Source organism: Calliphora vicina, chromosome 3 (assembly GCF_958450345.1).
Source record: "Calliphora vicina chromosome 3, idCalVici1.1, whole genome shotgun sequence".
Classification (NCBI taxonomy): domain Eukaryota; kingdom Metazoa; phylum Arthropoda; class Insecta; order Diptera; family Calliphoridae; genus Calliphora; species Calliphora vicina.
In genome coordinates, this window is record NC_088782.1 from 10,446,767 (window position 1) to 10,468,766 (window position 22,000).

At 28.4% G+C, this 22,000-nt stretch overlaps 1 protein-coding gene across 1 annotated transcript; it reads right to left on the bottom strand.

Moving 5' to 3' along the window:
- Positions 1 to 5,611: 5,611 nt before the first annotated feature.
- On the bottom strand, positions 5,612 to 21,813 carry LOC135953195 (transportin-1-like). Its single transcript, XM_065502931.1, has 9 exons — positions 21,644 to 21,813; positions 19,210 to 19,405; positions 17,180 to 18,952; positions 16,943 to 17,113; positions 16,710 to 16,881; positions 16,537 to 16,632; positions 14,176 to 14,251; positions 13,720 to 13,894; positions 5,612 to 13,599 (listed from the first exon to the last, which is right to left on the bottom strand). Exons 2-9 carry the CDS (start codon positions 19,306 to 19,308, stop codon positions 13,492 to 13,494), a joined length of 2,670 nt encoding a protein of 889 aa, XP_065359003.1. The 5' UTR covers positions 19,309 to 19,405; positions 21,644 to 21,813; the 3' UTR covers positions 5,612 to 13,491.
- Between the last annotated feature and the right edge of the window lie 187 nt (positions 21,814 to 22,000).

The following is a 22,000-nucleotide window of genomic DNA, read 5'->3' on the forward strand; positions in this document are numbered from 1 at the left end:
AAATCGTAAACTAATGGGTTTAGAACGAAAATAATGAAAATCTGTGATCACTCATATTTCCCACCAGAATAGGATTTTTATATGAAAAATTCAGAATTATCTAAAATTGCTTATAAATCGTAAACTAATGGGTTTAGAACGAAAATAATGAAAATCTGTGATCACTCATATTTCCCACCAAAATAGGATTTTTATATGAAAAATTCAGAATTATCTAAAATTGCTTATAAATCGTAAACAAGTGGGTTAATATAATGAATATCTTTGATCACTCATATTTCCCACCAAAAAAGTATTTTTATATGAAAAATTCAGAATTATCTAAAATTGCTTATAAATCTTAAATTAATTGGTTTAGAACAAAACTAATGAAAATCGGTGATCACTCATATTTCCCACCAAAAAGGATTTTTATATGAAAAATTATTAATTATCTAAAATTGCTTATAAATCGTAAACTAATGGGTTTAGAACGAAAATAACGAAAATCTGTGATCACTCATATTTCTTACCAAAAAAGGATTTTTATATGAAAAATTCAGAATTATCTAAAATTGCTTATAAATCGTAAACTAATGGGTTTAGAACGAAAATAATGAAAATCTGTGATCACTCATATTTCCCACCAAAAAAGTATTTTTATATGAAAAATTCAGAATTATCTAAAATTGCTTATAAATCTTAAATTAATTGGTTTAGAACAAAACTAATGAAAATCGGTGATCACTCATATTTCTCACCAAAAAAGGATTTTTATATGAAAAATTCTTTATTATCTAAAATTGCTTATAAATCATAAATTAATCTGTTTAGAACGAAAATAATGAAAATCTGTGATCACTCATATTTCCCACCAAAAAAGGATTTTTATATGAAAAATTCTTAATTATCTAATATTGCTTATAAATCATAAACTAATGGGTTTAGAACGAAAATAATGAAAATCTGTGATCATTCACATTTCTCACCAAAAAAGGATTTTTATATGAAAAATTCAGAATTATCTAAAATTGCTTATAAATCATAAATTAATGGGTTTAGAACAAAACTAATGAAAATCTGTGATCACTCATCATATTTCCCACCAAATATAAATTTTTATATGAAAAATTCAGAATTATCTAATATTGCTTATAAATCATAAACTAATGGGTTTAGAACGAAAATAATGAAAATCTGTGATCACTCATATTTCCCACCAAAAAAGGATTTTTATATGAAAAATTCTTAATTATCTAAAATTGCTTATAAATCACAAACTAATGGGTTTAGAACGAAAATAATGAAAATCTGTGATCACTCGTATTTCCCACCAAATATTGATTTTTATATGAAAAATTCAGAATTATCTAAAATTGCTTATAAAGCTTAAACTAATGGGTTTAGAACTAAAATAATGAAAATCTGTGATCACTCATATTTCTCACAAAAAAAGAATTTTTATATGAAAAATTATTAATTATCTAAAATTGCTTATAAATCATAAACTAATGGGTTTAGAACGAAAATAATGAAAATCTGTGATCACTCATATTTCTCACCAAAAAAGGATTTTTATATGAAAAATTATTAATTATCTAAAATTGCTTATAAATCGTAAACTAATGGGTTTAGAACGAAAATAATGAAAATCTGTGATCACTCGTATTTCTCACCAAAAAAGGATTTTTATATGAAAAATTCAGAATTATCTAAAATTGCTTATAAATCGTAAACAAGTGGGTTTAGAACGAAAGTAATGAAAATCTGTGATCACTCATATTTCTCACCAAAAAAGGATTTTTATATGAAAAATTCAGAATTATCTAAAATTGCTTATAAATCGTAAACTAATGGGTTTAGAACGAAAATAATGAAAATCTGTGATCACTCATTCGCACCACAAAAAAAAAGAATTTTTATGAAAAATTCAGAAATGTGAAGCATATCGATCGTCTCCAAAATGCAAAACACCGTATCTTCAAAAAATTAGAAATTGATTACGATTCACCACTACATCATATTACATTGGTGTTAAAAATTTTAAACTTTTACTAAAACTTTTATTAAATAACGTATACGTTTTGAGCAATTAATTAATAAATAGTATTTTACCTTATTTTAGGTAGTTTCCTAATATTTTTTAATAAATTTGTTGCAATTGGATATTAATGAATCGAAATTTAATGAAGTAAAATATAAAAAAAACATACAAAATATAAAAATATCTATAACTGCTTTTATTTAAAATAAAAAAACATAATTTTATTTAAATTTTTATTTTTTCATAGAAATTTATACTGATTCAAAAAAAAAAAAACATAAGACAGACACATGAAAAAATTAGTTTTTTTATAAAATATATTTCTAGTGTCTCAAGTAGTTTTAATTTTATATCGTATTTTGCTTCTCCTATAATCTTATGAAAAGTGATGTTACGTTATTTTGTATTTTATGTGACGATATGTAATTACATATCTTCTGATGTGAAATTTAGGAATCATTCGTGTGTAATTTACAGTTCTTTGATGGCAACACTGCCCCAAATGTTTGTAAAAAGCTCGCTCTTTCATTACATCACAATTCTCTTTTATTTGAAAGCATGTGCAATGTAAAAACCGTTATCGTAAAAGGAAACGGAATAACTGTAAATGTTTTATCTCATGCGAATAAATGTATAGGGGACGATAAAGTTCTCCCAAAACATAAATCTTTGGCTATTTTGTTCCAAAATATGTACAGATTTAATTAATTTATATTAATATGCCAAAATTTGCATATGTTTTGGTCGAATATTAATAGATATAAATGTTATTTTTTATAGTTAAAACAATCGAAATTGTTAGAAATTTTTGAGTATATATTGGTAGAAGTGCGGTTATCGCATCAAACTACAAACCCAAAATTGCATTATCTTTATACCACATACACATTTTAACTTAAAACATTTCTAAAATCAGAAAAAAAATATATTTTTTGACAACACTTTAAATTTTAATAAAAATAATGTTTACAATCTTAACTTAAGTAGAAACTTAATGTGATATAAACAAGGTTGGCTACCGTTACCTCTAGGCATCCGTTATCCCTTAAATAATCATTTCAGATGGACTACCGTTACCGTTGAATTAAGCTTATAACGACTAGTGGATTTCTAACGTTTGCGATTCTGTTGTTAAATAAAACACACTAGTTACTGCTATGAGAACTCATTACATATGTAAGTGTTTTAAAAAAACAATTAAAATAATGATGAGTGTTATTATATTGCACATTTGTTTTAGTTTCAATAAAGCAATTATTAATATTTCACATACAAGAAACGTAAAGGAATTAATTAATTTTATATTGTAAACAAACAAATTTCAAACTTTTTTATTCTATTCGTATTTAAATTTAAAATATTTTTTGTATTTAAATGAAACATATATCATATTCTTATTTTAAACCCGTTTTTTAGTGGACCACGTTTAATTCATGCAGTTAAATATTAACATAATTTCATTCAGGTCATTGTAATGCAAAGAATTGTCAATTGGTTACATTATACATCCCAGGTAAAATAGTGTGAAGTCAATTGTTATTTTACCCACCAGAAATATTCCACAGACGACAATACTGTGTATTAATACTTTTCAAAAATTAAAATATTATTGAATCCATTCGGTTTGTCAAGCAATCATTTTGAAAAATACTTTTCATGTTTACACGGTAGTATACAAAATATTTCTTTGTTAATTGTTAATGTTTTTCTGCAAAGCGATTTAATTCTTTTTAATATCTCACCTGCTACATCGGAATGTCGTAACAATGATTCTTGAGATTAATGTGTAATTTACAAAGCTGTCTGTAAACACTTATACATTGCTTAACATTAGAGTATGAGATACAGAAAACAAACACGGAAATTTTGTGAGTAAATGGTATAACGTTGACCTAATTCTAAATAAAATCTTTGGTCCGGAAGGATATGAATTTCGCCGATCAGAGTTCGTTGTAAACTGGATGGTTTTACCACTGCCCTATTACAAAATCCACAATGCTTGGGGTCACATTTTCCGACCACCTTCGTTTACTTTTTTAATGCCCATCATTGTTTTACAATTCAGCATGAAAGAACTCCCACCGCCAGAACGTCTCTAAATTATTCAGAAGCTCTATGAGAAATGTTTTTCGTGTACTTCGAACAACATATATGTATGTAGTTTGTATCACCGACTTTCCAAGTACAGCAGCTAATTTTGCGCACCCAGCCTATCAACTAGCCGCCTAGATTGTGTGGAACTTTTCTTTGGGGTTATTTAAAGTGAAGTAAAAGTCTTAGTCACGTAATTCACGAAATACTGGTAGGTAGAGATGCTGGAAAGGGCGATTGAAAATTCCGAATGGACTACATACAGCGTAGTCGCGGCCAAAATTTCAATGAAATCATCATGAAGATACCGACATTCAATTCTATTTTATTTAAAACAATCACTTGCTTTATTCGATCATAAGAAAAATACAACGCTTACGGTACAGAATCCGATGATCAGACATATCCGGTTAGACTTACCATGTTACTCCAGCGATATCCAGGACTAATTCCCATATGGCGGTGATGGAAACCACTAATGTATGGCCATTGCAAAAGTCCTCAATGAACATCCTCCTACAATTTTGGATAGTGTGCGACAATTACCCAGCCAAATGCGGTAATTCGGTCCCAGTGGCTAATTCTAGCATTCGTAATCGAAATACATTTCGAAGGCTTCTTAGTTTTCGAGTAAAAACTTGCTATTGAATTTCTTCAATATAAATTTCTGTACATTTAATTCGATATCGAATCCCAAAAATAAGTATTCGTATACTATTGCGAGATTTATCTGTTTCACAATATCGAAAAAATATTTCTTTCGAATTCTAAGCGAAAGAAACTGATTCGTTCAGATAAATATGAAGTTAGGGAAACCAAAATCAGTTTTATTTCGCTTAAGGTAGGGTCACACATGGCAAATATTTGACGAAAAAGACGTAACCGCTAAATAAAATATATTTTAATTATTTTATTTATTGTCAGAAACTCCTTTTCCTTAAGACAATTCAAAACAAATATATAGTTTTATTTTATTTGATGCTGTTTGATCTTACAAAACACTTGTAAGAGTAAACACGTCAATCAAATGTGTGCTATAAAAAGTGGTTACGCTTTTTTGAGTAAATATTTGCCATGTGTGAATTAGAATGACAACGAAATCTTTCTTTATTAATATTGCCGCATTCGTTATTGAATGAACCAAGGCGATTTTATATACCAGGTGGTGTCGGTGGCGAATTCAGGCAATTACGAACAAATTCATTATTTTTTTTATATATTGAATTTGACATTCGAAACTACTCTCTCATTATTGAAAATGTCAAAATCCATATACATATAAAAATAATTATGAATTCGCTCGTATTTTCCTGAATTCGCCACCGACACCAACTGGTATATAAATTCGCCTTGGCATGAACTATCGTATCGAAAAATAATTTCGATATCGAAATTATAATAAAATGTACGAAATTTGAAGGCCATAATCTCGAATAATAAAATACATCATCGAATGCGGTAATTCGGCCCAGATTTTAATTAAGACTCTTCTAAATGTTATTTCTTTTTTTTTAAATTTAAAATATTGTATTTATTGTTCATATACATACACATCATGGTGAGAGAATTAAATGATATTTCATTTAAATATATAGTTATTTATATCTATTAAAGGGAATATTTTTGTTTAAATATGTTTATTTTTAATAGTTAGATAGAGAGAAAGGATATAATGTATTTTATACATAGTATATGATGGCTGATAAGAGTGATAAGATATTGTGTTTATTTTATATTTTTTTTGTTTGTTTGTAACTAAGACCAAAACGCTAATTATACTTAAATTTAATATATTACACTTTACTATTGATATCTTATATCAAACTCAAATGATTTTCTGTTTTCTGTTCTTATTGCTAACATATTTTCTTGTTCAATATTTCGTCAGAATGAACGTGTGTAATATAGAGGTTGACACAATTTTATTTTGAAATTAGTTTTATATGTAATATGTTATGTATATGATTTGAAATGAAATAATTATTTGATTGTGTGTAATATATTTAACATAACAAAAGGATAAGGTGTATGCAGATTTTGTTTATATTTAATAAAACATCGATGATAATAACTTTATATGAAAATAAAACTGAAACTAAAGAAATCAAGGCAAATCAAACAAATATTAGTTTAGAGTTATAAAAAAATTTGTATTTTATAACAAATAATGAAAAAAATGAAAAATGAACATTAAATAAAAAATTCCCTATTTGTGTGTATTTTATAGTTAATTATATTATATTATTATTATTTGAGTTAGTTTTTTTTTCGATAAATTTTTTTACGAAAATAGTTTTTCTTCTCTGTTATTTGTTAATTTTTAGTATTACTATTATCTTAAGTTTAAATAATCACCCGAGAGATAAACGCGAACGCGACCAGATTCCGCGGTGAATCTGGTTTAGGTACTTACGAAATCACGATTAATTTATTATACTAATTTTACTTTATATTATTCTTATTATTATATACAAATGTGCGACGATTTTTATTTGATTTATTTATTGTTATAATTATATAGTTAGTTTGGGATCTGGGGGCGGCGATCCATTTGTTCTTGTTTTTTATTTACTTTTGATATTATGACACGCGACGCGAAACCGAAATATTAATTTTAATATCACACGTATTTTTATTTTGTTTGTTAAACTAATCCCCCCTTATGGTAAATATTTGTTAAAACACAAAAAATTGTTTATAGTTATTTGCTTCTTTTAATATTCATTTACAATTGCTATTTTATGTTTATAATAATTAATAAAAAATAAGTCTTTTGTTTTCTTTTTTTCTTCTTTTAAAAATCAGATCGAAAAATTTTAATCCCACAAAAGGATTTAGATTTATATTATGAGGAAACATCACATAAATATTCTTAATTATAGTTTAGTTTTGTTGCTGTTGCTGATTAAAATTACAACATTAAGAATTTTATTCAGATTCAATCGGGGAAATCAATGTAGAATTTTGATAAAAGTATTTCATTTTTTTTTCAAATTATAGCAAATACTTCTCAGAGACGATTGCATATTCATCCAAACACTATTTTAAAGTGAAAATTTAATTAAAATTTAAAACAATTTACTGTATCATAAAATACATAGAAATTTAAATAATGTTTTTATTAGAGGTATACATAACTTAATTTTCGAATTGTAACCAAATATTGTTAAAAAAATTAGAATATTATTATTTTTGAATCGAATTATGCAACAGCTCTGTGTAATTTATTCAAATTGTAGCATTTTGAAATCTAATTACCCTGAATGTGCTTTAGCTTTTTTACTTTATAATTTATAAAAAAAATCCTAAATTTCGAATTGGTTTTTATACAATTTTGAATGCTTTTCTCCTAATAAAAATATTAATGTTGTAATCATCATATGAGACTCTGTTGTTTGATAAATTATAAAAAAATAAAGTTTTGTTAAATTATTCTATAGGATTTATTTTAAAAAGTTAGCAAAATTGTTTTAATTGAAAAATAAAAAATCATAAAAAATATTTGTTGTAATACTATTGTTCTCCTGGTTTGCTAGTTGTTTTACTTTTGTTTCTTTGAAAAAAGTTTATAAACATTTTTTGTTGCTATTTATAGTTTGTTTAAAAAAAAAAACGCGAACCCTAATGCTAATTTTATTTTGTACCAAAACGAACGACGACGATGACCGATTACTTAAATCAAACGAACTTACGAGCAAACGAACGACGAAAGAGAGATTAAACGCGAACGCGAAACCGATAAAACCCGAAACGCGACGATATTATTTTAATATTAATAAAATAGTATTAAAATATTTGTTATTCAAAAGTAATTAACATTTTATTATAAAAAATTATTGATTATATTATTGTGTATTTATATTTTTCAAATGTTTGTGGAAATAAATGTAACCACTATTTTCAGCTAAAGTTTATTTGTTTTTACATGACATTTGTAACAGCAAAAACGTCAAATGCTATATTTATAACCTTCTTCTGTGTAATTTTATTCATTAATCCCCGTATTCATAATCAATTTTTAAATTTACCAAAGGTTTATAAAACAGATTTTGTACGGTAATTTTGTTTTATAAACCTTGTTTTTTTGTGTTCCGCCCTTTTTTCCCCCAAATATTTGAACGTTTCTTAATACTCTGACTTAGGTTTCTTATAACCGTAATTTCAACAAATAGATATCTATCAGTGCTTAGTTACTAATGGAGTAAAAATATTTGGTAATTTTTTCTCGTAGAAATTGATTTGAAATTAATGTCAACTTATCATTTAGGTAAATTTATCTGTTGCGTACAAGGTTGCCAATTCTTCAGCTCAGAAAATGGCTATATTTTGAATTAAAAATGGCTAGAAATGGCTAAAACCCAAAAATAACTGAATACAAATTCAAAAATATTACATTTATTGCCTCCCATCACCACGAAGTCTGATTATGTGTTAACTAATAGTTATACTGACAGTTTTCAAACAAAAATTTTACCGACTTCATGTTAATGGGGTTTAGCAGACTTAAAGATTGTAATATCAATATTTTTTTTTCCTTTTTGAAACTATTTAGAAGACTGTTTTCATAAAACCAATAATATTCTCATCAAATCATCAACAGACGAATTTGTTTAAAAATACAGTTTCTTTGTCATTTGATAAAAAATACTTTTTTATTTTTAAAAATTACAAAAATGTTCAAGAAAAGTATAAAATAAAAATGGCTAGGACAAAATAAAATGGCTAGATCTTCCGGCTAGATTAAATCTAGCCATTTTTTTATGGCTAAATGAAAATAAAATCGCTAGATCTAGCCGGAAAATGGCTAAATTGGCAACCTTGGTTGCGTATTTTGCACCATTGATATCTATTTGTTGAAGTTACAACAAAATGTTGAAGGCCAAAATAAACTGAGAAGAAAATTTAAGGGATGTTTTTGTAAAAGGAGCGAACATTTGTTTGAAAGTGTTTTTTTTAAAAAAAAAAAAACAAGTTTATAAAACAAAAATTTTCTAAACGACAGTCTTTAAATATAATAAAATATTTGTATAAGAATTTTAAATTTAAGAGCGAAACACAGATTTTAGCAAACCAAATTCGCAATTCAAATAATTCAAAATAAGTAGTGATGTTAAAGTATTTACTATATTGGTATTGTACTCAATACTGACCGATTTTATGACTATTCAATACTCAAAAGTACCTCTTTACTTTCATACTTTCAGAGTTGCATTTAATACAGCATTTGCTTAAAAATACAATTAAAATTGTTACGTTTTTATTTAAAGAATTAATTCTTAATTCAATTATCAAAATCAAATGAATTAATTTGTTGTCTCAATTCCTTAGTATTAATAAATTCCTTTAAGAATTCATTCTTTATAGAATTAATTCCTTATTGAACCATTGAAGATTTCATGAATTCAAATGCATTACAAAATAGCTTAATAAAATTTATTGAATTATTCAATTTTCCTTCAATTCCAATATATTACGAACATTTTTTAAAATAAATTTTGCAAAGGATTTAAAACAAAACCAATTGAATGAAGAAAACATATTTTAATTCAATATAGAGTTGAATTAAAAAAACATTTAATCATTTAAGTGTTATGAATGATTTCCATTATGAATTAATGCAACGATGAATGTATTCAATATAAATAAAAGCATTTAAATGGAGCTAAAGTATTATACGTTGGGAATAGAGTTGTGTAGTTCATGAATGACCTAGTTCAATTGAACCATTCACTCAACTGAGCGAAGTGAATCGTTCATCGTTCTGAGCGTTTTCAGCTCATCACTAAACCACATGCTTGAATTCACTTGTCAATGCTGTAAAAATCCTTCGCTTATACTCTATATTACTTAAACATTGAAAAGTGAGTGTTGTGCGCAACAAAAATTAAACGAATGTGAGTTTGTTGTGTATGATCGTATGCTATTCATTTGAATGAGCTGAGCGGTCACTTCAATGAGCTAATAAACCCAGAGAATTGATTTATGGAAGGAATAGCTGTCATTTTTTAATTCCGAATTAATATTTTAGTGAATTAAGCTCAAATTTAATTAAGTAATCATATAAGTGTTACCAATAACAAATTTTAATATAAACACGCTTTAATTTAAAGAGGTAGGGGCCATTACTATGTATATTGATTGCGGTTGTTTGCTCTTACAAAACTTGTTTTGGTAAAGAACCGGCATCCTAAGCTAAGGTATAATTCAACTGGAGAATTTCTCTGAATCAAGTGTTATAACGTGGTAATATGCTAATAACTATACATGCGTTTAGTTAGTTTAAATGTTAACTGATTAAACCTTGATTAAATTTAATTCCCCATTTTTTCCATCTTAGATGATGTGTTAAAGTATTTAAACAAAATGTCTAATTTTTATGTAAAACATGTATGGTTCTGGCATAGATAATTACACATAGAGCGGAAACTTTTGTTGTTTGATTGTTTTCACATCGTTTATTTACTAAATCATTCTCACTACATAGATTTTTGACAACTGAGTTAGGTCTTTGACAGGAGAGTTTCCGATTTATGTGTATTTATCTATGGTTTCTGGTACAAATGTTTCCTTGATTGTTCCTAAATTGGATTTATTATAATGATTTCTAAAAAATGGCCACCTTTTTATAAATTATAATATTTTTTTTATCTCAATTTTATACCATTTTAATTTTAATAATCAGCATCCATGTTCTGTAAATCGTGTGGTTTCAAAAACGAATGATTTTCAAAAACAAATAGATGTTCTTTTCGCATGAGAATATATGTATATCCCTGGGGGGTTACTCCCTAATTCGATTCGAAAGGAAATCCTTTCGAATCGAAACGATACTCGGTTTCGAGATACAGAACAGTTTACTCGGAAGTAAAACATGTAAATTGAGTGGATTCGAGTTACAGAACATCAAACAAGTTTTAAAAATTACTTCCGCTTTCCAGAAAAGAGATGAATTTATTATTTGCTATCAGTGAAAACAAAAAATTACAGATGCCGATGAAATGTATGCAGAGCTAGTGAAGCGAAACCATAAATAGCTTGTATTAGGAAATACTATCCGTGGACAATTGATTTGAATTCGTAAGTTACGAAGAAGTTTACTGCAAGATTTAAAGCCTAGTACTCTGTTCATATTTAAGAATAATTATGGTTTTTTCATGCGAAAAATGTTATTAATTTCGTGCAAAAGAAGTGCTGCTTATGTTATTTCGTAGTTCAAAAATAACGTTGCCAGATTATTTCACATGTTTTTTACAATAAGAACAGAGTACAGCTTTTGCGAAATTATTTCGCAAACATTTCATTCCAAATATTTGATATGTAGTTTGACAGCATTTCGCAAGAAATTTTGAACAGAATACTAAGCTGAAGATAGATAGCAGATGCCTTATTTGCGAAAAAATAATTATTTGTTAGTAAAGCGTGTTTAAAAATAATTTGCATTTGAAAATTATATGCTGAAATATTGCATTTGCGAATTTCTGGCTATTGCAGAGTTGTCTTCACATGATGTTTTTAACGTGTAGCATACCAGATGCAGAGCAGTTTTGTATTTCCGAACAGACACATGGTATTGTTCTTTGAAAACGTATCATTTGAGATTATTTAATAATGATTTAACATTAAAATCGTTTATTTTGTTTGTAATTTATACAAAAATAATTTGATACCATAAAAAACATGTATTCTGGATCAGAATAGGTAAGAAAGGGGATTTAACGATAGCAGACTGGCCATTAGTTGGTTTAAATACGTATTTTCGAAACCCCCATTTATTTTTAGCCATGTGTGCTACATTAAATGTATTCGATTGAATTTTAATTATATTCTGAAAAGCCGAGTATTTGTTAAGATACTCGGGATGTTTGCATTTTCCACTAAAATACAAACTAATATTTTTTTAGAAAAACCCTTGCAGAAAGAAACTTAATAATTTCTTTAATAATTAAACCTTTAAATTATATGGGAGATAACAACATAAATGCAATGCTGAATTTAATTATATTGAATTGAAATTATATAAAACAATTTGAAATACATTAGATTTGAAATTGAATAGAGTAACAAATATTTTAATACTATTTTTTCTAAAGAAATGTTTAAAACACATTTCTTTTTAAGCTATAATTATTATTTTTAATAATAGGTATACATTTTTGTATTTAATTTTAATAAAATTAACGATTATATTACGCGGCGAAATCGACCCGACCCGAACGAGTTTATTTTATTAATACACTTTGTTTATACTAAAAAATAATAATAATAAACAAAAAATAAAAATGTTAAAGTGATTTCATACAAAGAAAAATAATATGTAATTCATAAAAGACTACATATGTTATGTACTGAAATTTTTTTATAATATAAATGTTATGATGGTTAAATGTTAAGTACAGATGATTTTCAAAATCTTTGCATGAATGGAGTGGATGATTGTGTGTAAGTTAGAAACAAAAAAAAAAATATAAAAAAAATAAAGTGGTGTTAAAAAGGTTACTGCATACACATACAAATATATATTTAATATAATTAAAATTGAAAATATATTGTTAATATTTTACTGGCCATTAGTAAAGAATTTTGAGTAGTTTTAAACATAAACTAAATTATGTATTATAATAATAATGTACAGTAGTAGTATGCACCCCTACTCACATAATTGTTATTTTTATTAATAAGTTGAGGGATTATTATGTTAGTTAGTTTATGTACGAGTATGTATTGTATGAAATTTTCGTTTTTTTTTGTTTTGTTTTATTAAGATGATTTTCTATTTAGTTAAGATTTTTGTGTTTGTTTTATAATTAATTATATTTTGTTTGATAAATAAGTTTAGTTTAATTGTATTTATATTTATTTATATATTTATGCAAAAATTAATGTCTTTAAGGTTAGACCTTTCTGTTTGTTTTTTTTTTATATCTCAACTTCTATTAACCAACAAAATTTACAATCAGTAAAATTTTATACGAGTTATTTTGTATTTCTTTAAAGGACTGTTTACCTTTACCTTTAGTTGTATAATAACTGTTTGAAGAAAGAAAAAAAATAGTTCCAAAGACTGTCTAATACATCTTTAAAGCTGTCTACGTTTTTTTTAGGTTTTCTTTTTTAGTTATTTTTTTCTGTTTTTCCTAATTTTATGACCTACAAGTTTCACTGTATATTATTATAAAATGAAAATCCCTAACAACAAAAAAAAGTATTAATTTAAAAAATGTAAAACATATTCCCTTCATTTGTTTCACACAAGACTGACTTGACTCTGATTCCTACTATTATTTTTGCGTACCCTGTGTTTGTCGTCATATTTTTTTTACTTAACCACAAAAAATTTCCATAGTTTGCTTATTTCATTCAGGCAAACACAAAACTGTTTAGATGTTATACATGTGGACCAAACGCTCTGATAAGACGGGAGGAAATTGATCGACAAAACGGCGCCAATTTTCATCGCCAACTTGGGTTTTGAAGCCAAGTAATATCTGGAAGAATAAAAATAAATTAGCAATTAAATATTGGTGAAATACATACATATAATTTTGTACATGTATTTAAATTAAAATGACATTACACATCTAAGTATAATATTAACAATTACTTACCTTTTGTATCATTTGATGCAAATCTTGCGGAGGATTCACCCATGATGCTATTGCATCGCAAAAGAATATAAAATCAGGTACCACACCAGCAGGATTTACGGTTATCATGTGACACATACCGCGAAAAGCCGAATCTTTTTCATCATTATCTCTGATATGACGCAAAGATGTGCACCTAAACGAAATATACATAAACGAAGAGAAAAACATAATTACTTATGATCACATTTCAAACAATTATTGTAAAACTTTTGTTGGTATTTGTTTTTTTTTCTTTCTTAATTCATAAAATTAAAAATGAAATGAAACAAATTTTCATGTAACTAAAAATGAAAACATTTAACAATTGATATACACAATATAAAAAAAAATCAATAAGAAGCTATTTTTTTTTTCAAACGAATAAAGTAAGAAAGAAATTATATAAATATAAACAAAATGAAATGTGTTACACACCACTGTCGTACAAACTCTGGCAAATAAGGAGCCACTTCAACTGGGCACACATAACCTAGACGACCAATAGTTATTGCTATAAAGGAACGAAAAACAAAAATTAAAAATATAAATAAATTAAAAAATCATAAATTATGATTTTATACAAATACATAATAATAAAATACAAATGTTTTTTTTTTCCAAATGGACCTTAACATTGGATACCATAATTATTATAAACAAAAATAATACATTTTACTGTATTATCTTTTAAATGTGGTTCTTTTTCTGGTTAATACAATAATGTTAAGGTCCGGTTAAAAGTTTTTGTGACATAAATTTAATACAGAAATAAATTATAAATAATTAGTATGTATATACTATATCTATGTACAGCACACACATAAATTAGTCATACAACTTTTTTTTTTATTATAAACATTGACTTCAAATTTATTTTAAGGAGCGTATAAATAATGTATGTATAATGGGACATGTACTAAATAAAAGTAAGTAATATTACAATCATTATAAAATTATATTTTAAAATAACATGTTTCAATTTCGAACAAGAAACTAACCACCATTTACACAGATAGTTTTCATACAAAAAGTATTTTAACTTTAGATTAAAAAAAAAAAAATTGAAAAGGGGGGCTAAATAATTTATATTGTTCTTTTAAATTTTTTCATATTTACTACTGTTGAATTCATTCGGAAAATTTTGCAATACAAACTAGCTAAATGTATTTCTGAAAGATCTGTGAAACATCTAGCTCAATTTAAAGGGATTTCTACCATAAATCCATGAATGTCAGTGATTTTAACAGATGTAAATATTTATTCCATATTTAAGGAATCTATTGGAAATCAGCCTAAAAATATTTATAATTTTGTGCAAAATTTTCAAGTTTTTTTCATTGTAAATGAGGGATTTACATTAGATGGCGTATCTTTTGTCACATGCCATTTTGAAGGGTAAATGTACGTCATTTGTTCTCATTTAGTTATAGTGGAAACAACAGTTTTTTTTTATTCGAAAATGTCGATTTTTGTGCCAACAAATGCATATGCGGGAAGTTGTGCTTTACTTTTTTAATTTGAAAAAAAAGTAAAGCTGAAGCACATCGATTGCTCACGGAAGCTTATGGTGAATGAGTTTCATCGGTTTTAACGTGTAAGAGATAATTTGTTCAAATATAGCCCAGGTCAGCCAAATAAGTTTGAAGACCATGAATTGGAGGCATTACTCCATTAAGATTGTTGCCAAACTCAACAAGAGCTTGTAAAATCATTGGGAACTACTCAAGTAACAGGATTAATCCAAAAGCAGGGATATCATACGAATTGAAGCCGAGAGAAAATCATTTTTGCACAGAATCATTACTTGCGATGAAAAATGGATTCATTACGATAACCCAAAGCGTAAGTGATCGTATGTGAAGCTCGGCCAACCAGCCGAATCGACACCAAAGCCAAATATCTATGGGGCTAAGGTAATTCTCTGTATTTGATGGGAACAAAAGGCTGCTGAAATCTGGCAGGGAACCTGTAACGAACGAAACTGATTCGTTTCAAGCCAGTATTGACCGAAAAACGCCAAGAATATGCGGCCAGACATGAAACCGTAATATTCCATCATGACCACATGTTGCAATACCTGTTAAAAAAGTATTCAGCCCAATTATGAATAAAAAATTCCCCGGGAGTTTTTTCCCTGGGAGTTTTTCCCATTGAATTTGATTAGGAACTATGAGAAAAGGGAAAAAAACTCCCGGAGTTTTTATTCATAATTTGCAACATCCGCCTTATAGTCCAGACCTTGCCCCGCCCTACTACTTCTTGTTCCGATTGATGCATAACGCTCTCTCCGGGATACATTTCACTTCAGAACAGAGTATCCGAAAATGGCTTCATTCGTTCTTGGCCTCAAAAGGTTCGGAATCCATATGTTGCCAGAAAGATGGGAAAAGGTCATAGCTAACAATGGCCAATACTTTAAATAAATTTATATTGTACAAATGTTTCAAAATAGAAGCTAAACATTTGAAAAAAAATCCGACATTTTAAGTCATTTGTTGTCCTTCACTATGAACTATATGACGCCTGTTTAATGATTCTATTAAAATAAATGTTATCAGTTCAATTATCAGTCAGTGGCTATATTGTGTTGTCATCACATACAATAAAAGCTAAAATTGTCTAAACAAAATATGAATCATAAGTTAAAATGATGTGCTTTTCTTTGTGCTGAAAACATATTTAAGTTATTTTTGTAAGAAAAATATACACATTGAACAAAAGTAACAAAAATCATTACATACAATTTGTATAGTCTTATTAGGTAATGTTGATTTGAATATGCTGAGCAAAACTTACCAGTGTTTTCCAAAAGAGTTTTTGGTGTATTTGGTCGATTAATGATGACGATCAATTCTTTAAGTACCAGATGTATATACTGACGAGTTTCTTCGCCTACCAAGGACAAGAAATAAAAGTAATTTTTATTTTTTTAAATTTTAATTTTTAAAATAACTTTATTTTTTACTTACCCAATTTCATACAAATTTCACCAATTGCCCAGGTGGCATTGTTGCAAACAGAAATATAATCGGGGTTCAAATTCTGACCCAAGATGGGGAAAAACTCGGCCATATATTGATGAACATGTTGAAAACAAGCTTTAGTTAAGTCACCCAATAATGCAAAAGAGGATTGGCGTACCTTTAAAGAAAGAAAACACATAAATAACATTTTGCATTCCCTACAAAAAATAAATCCTTACCTCGGGCAATATATCTTGCATACATTGATATAATAATTGCATAATAGTGCTATTAGCTACCAACGATTCAATATGGCCATCTAAACCTTCAGCTAAGCCCGATAGTAAATCCAAAGCCACTATCATGCGCTCTTTATCGGGATGATCAATGCCAGGATTTTGTTTGCAAGCCTACAGAAATATTTAAAATGTTTTTAACGTTTGGTAATTTTAAAATCAAATTTGAATATGTATTACCATTTCCTGATTGATGGTTTGTTCTATCAAAGATATACATCTGCGGTAGACTGGATCGCAGTAGGGTAGGAAACCCGATTGCAAAGCTGTTGCTATACTCGATAAACATTCCAATAGAGGAAATAGATCTTTGTCATCATCTTTTAAAAGATTCCATTTGTCAATTAGAGGAGGCATTAAAATTTCAATATATTGTGGTTTGTTCAAATGATGACCCACTGAATCGGCCAGTGTACCAACAGCATCATACAGAATTAATAAGTTTTTATGTTGGTATTTTGAGAAAGCAAATACTAAAGTTTGTAGAATATATTCCAAATACGGCACAAGTTCTGTGCAAGCTTCTTCTTCGAGGGTGGCAAACGCTGAGCAGGCAGCTTCTTGTACCCGTTTATTGGAGTCCAATATACGCTTGAGCAATTCTTCCATTAAAGGCTTCAAATATTGATCATGCGGTTGGTTAACCACCCAATTGGCATAACGCGACAACGTCCAGCAGGTAATGGAACGCACCAATGCCTTTTTGTCCGACAAACAACTTATCAAGTAGGGTATTAACTCGGGCAAATGTGGTATCATGCCTTGCATGCAACCCTCAGCAATGGCACCCAAAGCCAAAACTCCACTCTCCTTTATAACCCAATCCTGGTGGAATAAAGTGTCTTTGAGTATTGGCAATAGAATGGGTAAACATTCCTGGCGAAAGACATTGGCCAAAACATCTAAGGCAGCTGCACTGCATTTACGCAAATTCCACTCGGACAAGGAACTGTCATCATCGAGACCATCATCGAAATCATCGTCATCATCATCTCCGCCGCCAGCCTCAGTCGACTTAATGGTATGTGTTCGAGATTTATGGAAACGTGGTCTAATGTCTTCTTCGCGATCTGGTACCATGTCATCTTCTTCCACATTACCCTTAAGCAGTATAATATCAATTTCCGAATAACGCATGCCTTTCACCAATATCGGTGCCAATTGTGGCAAATAGGGCGTTAGGACATCTTTGCAAATGCTTTGTTCGGCCAACGATAGCCAAAACTCAGATGCCTCCAAGGCCACACCTTCATCTGAATCTTGAGTTCTCATTAGCATGTATTCGATAATTTGTGGCATGTGGGGCAGTAAACGATCCATACGTACTTCCAACAACATAACCAAGCCATGGCAAACATTTTTACGTACTTCATGATCATCATCTGAGGACAAATTGAATAGACTTTCAATGAATGTATCAATGTGCAACATTAGAGCTTGAGAACGAATCATAATGAATTGATTGATGCAGGCAATTGCATGCGAACGTATCTTGGGACTGTTATGACTGAAATATTGCAAAAACTTGGGAATCATAACGTTGAGCGGTCTATTCAGGGACGCTGAGTCCAAGGTTTCAGCATGATCTTCACAGATTTTCTGTAGGGCACTGAAGGCACCCTCACACACATTATAGTCTTGGGAATCCAACATATCACACAGCGACGGCAAAAGCTGGGGCCAATTGTGCAGACCTCCGTTACTGGCAATGGTTGTTATTAAAATGCCCACTGTGGCTCTAATTAAAGGCGATGGATCGCCAATGGCTTGCAAACATTCATGTTTAATGTATTCCACAATTTCTGGCCGTAAATTGTTGCCATGGGTGCGCATATTATTCTTAAGTATTAAACCGCTCAAAGAGCGAGTGGGTTCATCTTCCGATTTAAGTTTGGTTAAAACATAAATCAAATAGTTATTAAAATCCGGATATTGATTTAATTCCTCAAGTTTCTGTTAATTAAAAAAATTTAAGGAAAATAACAAAATAATTATGAGTTTATATTGAAAAACAAACATATCGTCAACTAAAATGCAAAATTAAAGTAAAATCATTTCAACAATTTTTAAAGTGATGAGCAAAAAATCATTGCAAAATTAAAAGTGAGATTGACAAAAAACATTTCCAAAATAATATGTATCTTTTTTTTTTATTATTTTTAGGTGACGATATATTCGTTTTGTTTTTATATAGTATTGAGTATAATTACCATATGCACCGCCAGTTGAGTAGCTGTATCGGGAGATTGCGACTCCTTGAGTATGCCTATAATTTGCTGTAAACCATCTGCTTGCGGTTCCCACGTCATTTTGAATTATTTTTCTTTTTTTATTAGTTGCTGCTTGAGAATTTGTTTCTTTTGAGATTTGTTTAACGTTTCAGAGTTGGCCTTTGGTGATGGTAGCCTTTTTGTAATAAAATTAAGATAATATTTTGTAAAATAGAATGAAAAATATATATTTGGAGCTTTTTAGACTTTGTATTACAAATAAATGAAAATATTTGTGTATGTTGAATATTGAATGTCAATGAAAATAAATAAATTATAATTATATTTATGCCAAAACAGATTCAAGTGGAAGTTTGATATATATTTTTTAAAGAAATGGAAAATTTGTTAACTATCAGGCCTGTTACAGAATTCCTTACAAATCGAAAGTGGAATTAATTCCGTATTTCGCTAAAACAAAATCGCCAATAATTTCGAAATAAATAATAAAATGTAGAATTAAATAGCGACCTTAATAATACATATATTGTGGAAGAAATAATTTAATATTCCATATTAATTAGCGAAATAAGAACCGCAAACACAACCCTTTTGTCATCGGTCAGGAACAGGTTGAGTTTGTTGTCAAATTCTGCTACATGTGAAGCTGGGTTTAACAGAAAATAGCGCAAAATCAGGTATCGAACATTGGATTGGTAAAGCAAACAGTACCGTCCTCCAACTGTGAAATATTTGGAAATCAACCATTATACCTATCAGTCAAAAGTTAATTAAACATATTGAAGTCTAACGTTCAGTTTTGCTTTATATCTGCGAAACGTGGCTGCTTGCGTTACATTTTGAAAATCTGATGACCAAAAGATATAACCAACTACGAACTATATATAAAACGAAAATTGAGCCTATCCAAATTACTATTAAAAGAAAAAAGTGGAAATGGATCGAGCACACTCTTAAGGATCCGGCCAAGTGCAATTAGAAATCCACAGGGCAATAATAAGCATACTTAAAGACTTCAAAAACAGCGGAAGAAACTGGAATGAAATCAAATTACTTGCGAATGATCGAATATCTTGGAGAAAATTTGTAGAGGCCCTATGCTCCACAAGGAGATAAGCGGTCAAGAATTAATTAGCGAAATAAACGTTTTTATTTTCAATATTTTTATGGGAAAATAGTAAAACTAGCAAGTAAACAAACAGATTCGTAACTAAAATAATAATAACTATTTATTCATAAAAAAACTAGAATTGTCTTATAAAAAATATGTATTTCTATTAAATTAAATATCACATTTTTATTAAAAATTGTGTTTTTATTAAAAATATCTTTAAGTAAATTTCACTTTTTCCTATTATTTCACAAAAATATTTTTTTTAATTTTTTGTATTTTCTCTTTTAAAAGCATATTTGCATTAATAAACAGGTATTTTTATGGGAAGCCATGTAGAAAATAGTTCCCAAAATTAAAACCCCTTACGTTCGGTCGAATCAAAACAATTATAACCCCAGATTAGACGTAAAATCAAAAAATGTACCTATACCATGGAAGTTTTTGTAACTTTACTACTTTAATTTTAGTAGGTAGGTATTTTATTTACTTATTGAAATGTTTATTTTTTTTTTGTTTTCTTTTCACCTAAACAATTTTTTTATTCAGTTTTAAGGGTACATACGATTCTACAGTGCTGAATATATCAATCCTACTTGTATTAAATTGTATATACACAATAAATACAAATTTTCCACATCATCGCTACACTTCAAATTGTCTGCACTTTGCAGTGAGTGTATTATTTGTACTTTTCAGCATTTCTAAAATGATAACCCTTAAACGGAAGTAATGAAAACTTATTTTACCCTTATTTGAAAAACAAAAATGCCACAATAATAGAAGCAAACACAAAACCTACTACAACTACAACACACATTCACAAAACCGAAGTCTGATAATATTAAAAATGTCTCATTCCCGAAGATGTCTACTAAGTACGTTTATACGTACATACCGACAAAATGTCAAACGAAACAATAGAAAACATTCCCGGTATGAGTTAAAATAGACAAAAGCGACCATGATTTTTGTTGTTGGCGTGGGCAATGGTGGTTTTTAAGTGATGGGGCATACGTCGAGAAAAAAAACCACCACCTTTTTTCGCCAGACAGCTCAATGAAAAATCATGGCAAAAATATGTAAAAAAAAAGAAAATTTAAAATTACAATAAAATTATTAAATATAGAAATAAACTGAATTGTTGTAATGTGGTTAGAAGAAACCACACATTTTTTTCTCCATCTAGCTCTGATTGGCTTTGCTAGTACTAATTTCGCAAATAAAAGCGTACATTCACCTTGAATAAATCGAAAACTTTTTTTGGGGCTACACGATTTGCTTGGAAATTCTAAAACTTACCCAAAACACTGCACTGATTGATAAAGTTATGTTAAATGTTTTAATTGTAGCACAATAAAATTGTTTTTGCACTTTTTTCAATGGAATTTTTCGATAGCTTATAATATATTACGAATTCTTTCTTGTACGATTTTTCTATGTGCAGCAAAAAAAACTGCAAAAAGTGATTATACCTAGCGTTATTACACTATATAGGCGTTGTTACACCAAAAAATTCTCCAACTCACCGTAACAGAGTTGTATGGGTGATGATAATAAAGTTCACCACGCAGGGTTGCATTTGCTCAGAAGGGTTCTTTCATATATAGAGGGTGCTGTTAAAAATTTCGATTTATAGAGGGCGCTTTTGGTTAGCTA

Excerpts from the sequence above, each read along its gene's own strand:
- LOC135953195 (XM_065502931.1), bottom strand. The coding sequence starts at position 19,308 with ATGACGTGGGAACCGCAAGCAGATGGTTTACAGCAAATTATAGGCATA. Across the intron at positions 18,953-19,209 it reads CTCAACTGGCGGTGCATATG|AAACTTGAGGAATTAAATCA; the intron begins GTAATTATACTC and ends TTTAATTAACAG. Across the intron at positions 13,600-13,719 it reads TGCATCAAATGATACAAAAG|ATATTACTTGGCTTCAAAAC; the intron begins GTAAGTAATTGT and ends TTATTCTTCCAG.